Genomic DNA, 6,012 nt, shown 5'->3' on the forward strand with positions numbered 1-6,012 from the left:
TATATAATAACGAGACCCGGTTTCTATAAAATTGTTTAAAACTCGCAAGAAAATAAAATCAATTCTAGTTTCCATGTTAAGAAATTAGCAACTAAACTTTATAAATTAGTCTTTTTTAACTAAACATTTTGTACGTAGTGTGTGCTATGCGTATCAAGTTCGACTTCACAAAATCAAACCATTTAGACGTTCAACAGGAGGTTTAAGGAGAACAGGACATATTTACACCGGTTTACTTAAGTATTGATAAGGGAAAAAGTGGTGCCAAATGGTCAGCAGTGAAAGCCAAAAACAAATATATTTACACCGAATTACTTAAGTATTGATAAGGGACAATTATTTGAATTTTCTTTTAATTAGATAAACTAAGGTAAATGAAAATAGGTTGAAAGAACTTTCTTCTAGCTCACAGATGCTCCATATAAATCCTGAATACGTTCTGGGATGCTTAGAGCCATTCAAGATATTTCTAAATATATTCATGAACTTAAGAGTAACAATAATGCCTAACTATTAGATCAGTTTTTGTAACATTAAATACTCGTCCCAAACAAAAATTGATTTCACCACACTACATTCTTCAATATTAGCTCGAAAGAACAAATGAGAGACAGAGATACTGTTCTTACAAACTTTAATGCCATGGATCAAAGACTTCTCCTCTCATTGTAGTAGATCAATATCACAAGACAACACATTGTGGCCAGTGGGACAAAATGAAAATATAGGGAGACAAATAGATTTCCTTGTCTTGATCCTCTTCTGAGCATGATCAACTCTAACGGACCTTCATTTACTCGAATTTGGAAACTAATGGTAGCGATAAATCCTAACCAGGATTTTAACCCAAGCCAAAAATTGTAACTTTTTAAAAAAGTATTTTTTAAGAATATTATCTTTTTATCTCTCATTAAATCTTTGATTTTACAATATCACGTCTATAATGAACATTTTATCTTTTTAAAATGCACATTTTAACACTAATAATAAATATTATCAAAATTTTGAAGCACATTTTTCAACCTCAATATCTAAATTATTATTATTATTAATATTTTAAACTAATCTAACTCACCAATGCTCCTATCCAATGGTTAGCTAATGGCATGTCCTCTTGAGCTTTGGACAAGATACTTTGTAATTTAGTTTGTAAGTTGACTTGAATTTTTATTTATTAACTAAAATATTTTAATTTATTTTTCTAAAAATATAAATATAAGTATTTTTTATTTTAAAATTAAATAAATAAATTAATAAGTTTTTAAAAGTCAGAAATGAATCAAAACATTAGCTAATATCGCTTTGCTTCCCTAATTCAATTACTTTATATATTAAGTAGTATAATGTATATATATTATAGATATATTAATTAACTAATCTTTGAATTATTTAATCTTATGATTTTTTTAGTAAATTACAAGAAGAGGGCGAAGCTCTAAACAGCAATACGGCGGTACCGGTGTATTCCCTAACCGTCAGGTCAACACACGAATTCTTAATTTTATAATTTAAAGCAACCACATTTACTACATACAGCATTTATTACCACTTTGACTTTTTTTTAAAGCTGATAACATATTCATTCATTACTCTATAGAATTTAAAATCTTAAATCGTTATTGATTTTTTTATCACTCAATTAAACTTTTCAAAAAAAATTTCAAATTTTTTTTTCAAAAACAATGTTAAACTAGCCCGAAATCCAATTCCAACAAAGTAAACCCTCTTGTTTATTTTTCCATTTTTATAAAATCTAAACACCCCTCTTTTTCTTTTTATATATATATGTATGTATATTTGTGATTCTTATTTACAATAGCTTCAATGTGCACTTTGGAATGCTATGTTCTCCTGTTTCCGTTTGCTAATGATTTTTGTTATAGATGAATAAGGCTTGGATGAGGTTAGAAAAGGTGCCTGAGGGTAGTGATATGAAACAAATACGCTGTTGGAGGAAAATATTCCATCTTTTAAATTTCTGTTATTGTTATTGAAATGTTGTCTGTGTTTTTTTGAGTTGCCAAAACACTGCGTTTTGTTTTAGTTAAACAGTGCACAAGTCTTTAAACGCACCGTTTTAGCCCAAGTCTTTTATTTGAAACGATGCGTATTGATGGAGGCAGTTTTGGTAGCTACCAATATGTTATTTAGTCAGTTATCTTCCCTATTTTAGCACCAATCAGGTTAAGAGGGAACGACTATGCAAATACAGTCACAATTTTTCTCATTTTCTTCATCTCCTTTTCTATGTGAATTTTTCTCTAGATCTTCGTTTTTTAACAAAGGTATCAGAGCCTCGTGATCTTCATGGCCGACAAGAGTGTGACCACTCGCTTACAAAAGGACATTAGCCAACTGCAGTAGGAGTTTTCTCAGCTGGATAACAAACTTGATGCTCAATTTAAGGAGATGCAAACACTAGTGGAGTTAAAAAAAAAAATTTTGGGAGGTTGAAATTAAATTGTATATTTTTACGATAGTAAAAATGCAATTTCATTATTTTAATAACATATATCCTTATATTTTTTAAAGGGTTAAATCAAATTTTTATTATTTGGGGGGCCAAAATATAATTTTATCGTTACTAAATTAAAATTTTATAAATTATAAAGGGCCTAAATTAAAAAGTTGCCATTTTAGGGAGGGCTAGGTGACCATGGATGAGAAGTAGTGATTATAAGTATCATTTGTAATGAAGAGAAAGAGATCATTCCCAGGCAAATATCAATGAGCAAATCTTTATTAATTTCGATAATTTAAATTTTATTATTTTTAAAATTTTATGGAGAAAATATATTATCATATAAGTAATTTCATGTCGGTTTATTATTTTTACAAGATACTTGAAAAATAATTTTATTATTTTAATAAATAAATTTTACAATTATTGCATTAATTAAAATTAAAATTTTGAAATTTAAACATTATAAGGACTAAAAATGATATCATTACCATGGCCCATCTGTTGCTGTAGGACTAGACAAAAGCTCACTAACCTGGTTCATGTGCACCTAGACTGAAGTAGTCTAAAGACCCCTTTGGATAGGCGTTTATATCTAGTGTGGTGCGTTTAGCTTTCTTTTTGTCTCACGCTACAGTATTTAATCTCACCGCCATAACTTTTTTTACGCTAACCATAAGTAAACACGCACTGCTTATCCAAAGGGGCCCTAAGCTGTGTTGCCCATGCTTTCTTCATTTCTTTTGAAATACCTTACACTGCATACTCCCAATGTATGGCTTAGTGCTAAAAATCAATTTCCTTTTTAATATTTTGCCACGTGCTAAAATGTGTCATTATGTTATTGGTTGTCAACATTACGTTAGTGTATTTAATGGTGTTAATTTGGTACCTAAAAGAAATTACCAAATTGGCTTATGGTTTTCAAATTCAGGTACCAGTTAGGTCCAAAAAATTTAGATACCAAATAAATATAAGTTATCAAATTTAGATACCTCCGTATATATTAACCTTTATAAGAATAATTATTCTATACATCATATAGAAATTTATTAATGATAGTAAACTATATAAGCACAAGTATATATTTCATTCAAAACATATCCATATAAATTTTAGGATTTAAACCTAAGATGCATTATAATCTCTAATGGCTCAACTTTACTATGTAAAGTCTTATTTATTTTATTACGTTGTTACTTTTTTCTTACGTAGTAACAATTCTTTAACATACATATCATATTGTTTATGATGCGCAAAAACTGAACATATTCATCGGTATTGCTCCAAATTAGGAAGTCGTGTGACGGGTATAGCAACAAGCGATTCCGCTTTCTTCAAAAAAATCCCAAAATTATCTTCTAAACTAGGCTTAGTCTCCTCCGGTAATTCCCATTCAAAAGAGTGCACCAAAGAGCCCAAGAGCAGTGCCGCCATCTTCTCCGCCAGAGAAACCCCAACACACATCCTCCTCCCTGAACCAAATGGAAAAAACCCGAAATTGCTGCCTCGATAGCTTATGTCGGTTTCGAAGAATCTCTCAGGCTGAAACCGAAGAGGATCATCCCACAACTCAGGGTCCCTTTGCATGATCCATGCATTAATGAAAACCGTGCAACCTTTAGGGATAGTAAATCCACCAATAACAGTGGTCTCACTGGGCACATGAGGAATTAGCAATGGAGCAACCGGGTGAAGACGGAGTGTCTCCTTTATGACAGCATCCAAGTAGACAAGTTGAGGTATATGAGAGTCTTCCACCGTGTTCTGGTTTCCGACCACCGTATCTAATTCCTCTACGAGTTTCTTCATTTTATGTCGATGGCATAATAGTTCGGTCATTGCCCACTCTACAGTAGTGGGTATTGTATCCGTACCGGCGACCATCAAATCCTATGAGATATAGAGATTAATATTGTAAATTGGAAAATATCAACACTTATGTGGATGTTATTATGTTGAAGTTATTTACCAGAAGCAAAGCTTTCACTTCGTTGATGGATAAAGAGTTTTTATAATCTCCTCGCCAGTGCAGCTCCAACAATTGCTGCATAAAATCCTTGCTAATTTTCTCCTTTTCTTTTCCATCATCTCTGATGTTTCTTCGGTTCTTCATCATTGATTCAAAAACCCCATAAAACCACGACAATTGCTTCTTCGCTTTGGATTCAATTCCTTGTAAATCAAATGGGGCCAGAATTGGGAAAAGATCAGAAACATTCGGTGTTGCAGATGTTACTATAAATTCATCCAATCGTTTCCTAAACTCAATCAAATCTTGCGATGGATCATCACCCCATAGCGTGCTCATCATCACTCGTAGAGCGGTTGCTGATAATTGTTTATATATGTTAACTGAGGAACCAACTTTTCCGTGAATCTCCTTCACCAATCGTCGAACCTCTCGTTGACGAAGCACGTAGCAAGCATCCAAGCTTTGTTTGCTCATGATTTCACAAATAACAAGCTTACGCAGCCGGTTGCATCTAGGACCGTTGGGTCTCCATAAGATGTTGAGTCCACCAAAGGTGCCGACCACAGCGGCTGCTGGAACGTCACGGTTAGCGAAGATGGCGTCCTGAACTTTGAGGACCTCGTTGGCAAGTGAAGGCGAGTTTATGACTATTGCCAACACGCTCCCCATTCGAAGTTTGAAGATGGGACCATAGACCCGAGACAGGTCTGAAAAGTAACGGTGCAATTCGGGTTTAATGAAGGGAAGGTTTCCTATTATAGGCAAGCCTAAAGGACCAGGTGGTAGAGGTGGGCTTATTTTGGTGAATTTCATACCCCACCACCACCATGCACAGCAGAATATTACTAGTGCCCCCGCCATAAGAGGAGCGAATTCAGGGGCATGGCAGCCCCATGACCGGCCTTCGCAAGCAAGAACTGCGTGCTTGTTGTGTAAGTTGGTCATATTTGTTTTCAGTGATCGGATGCAGAAGAAATGGAGTTATATATACAGAACAACTGAATGTATAGCTAGGAATGAAGTATACATTTTAACTTGACATTTTTTTAGTTTCTAACCTTATACCAAATCCCATACGACTGAGTCTTATAATTACTAAATTCATAACATAAAACTATTTGATATATTATTAAAAATTAAACATGGAATATAGTTATTTTATTTACTAATAGTAAATCTTGTTTTTTAAAATTTATTATTTTATAAATTTAATCAGACTTTATTATTCAAAAATGCCAAAAAAAATTTATATTTATTAGAGTAGGCCGATTGTTGGAATAATTACGAGAATAAGCAGATTTAGGAAAAACGCTTCTAGTTGGAATCGCTTTCTGCGTGGTACCAATAAAACGTTTCTAGGTGGAAGTATTTTTTTTGCATTTCACCTGAAAAAGATTCCAGCTGAAAGCATTTCCCCTCTTGTTATATTGGGGTTCAGGGTTTTTAGGGTCTTGTAGGATTCTTTAGTGTTTAAGGTTTAGGATTAGGGTTTTAAAGTAGGATTGTATTTAAGGTTAGTTTTGGGTTTTGGGTTAAATTTTAAATTGATAAAATATTTAAATTGAATTCAATATTT

The 6,012-nt window shown here is 32.9% G+C and overlaps 1 protein-coding gene across 1 annotated transcript; it reads right to left on the minus strand.

Annotated features, from left to right (window-relative positions):
- Nucleotides 1-3,473: 3,473 nt before the first annotated feature.
- LOC108451107 (carnosic acid synthase-like) lies at nt 3,474-5,500 on the minus strand. Its single transcript, XM_017748841.2, has 2 exons — nt 4,434-5,500; nt 3,474-4,354 (listed from the first exon to the last, which is right to left on the minus strand). The coding sequence occupies exons 1-2, from the start codon at nt 5,379-5,381 to the stop codon at nt 3,734-3,736; spliced, it is 1,569 nt and encodes a 522-aa protein (XP_017604330.1). The 5' UTR covers nt 5,382-5,500; the 3' UTR covers nt 3,474-3,733.
- Between the last annotated feature and the right edge of the window lie 512 nt (nt 5,501-6,012).

Source organism: Gossypium arboreum, chromosome 5, assembly GCF_025698485.1.
Source record: "Gossypium arboreum isolate Shixiya-1 chromosome 5, ASM2569848v2, whole genome shotgun sequence".
Taxonomy (NCBI): Eukaryota; Viridiplantae; Streptophyta; class Magnoliopsida; order Malvales; family Malvaceae; genus Gossypium; species Gossypium arboreum.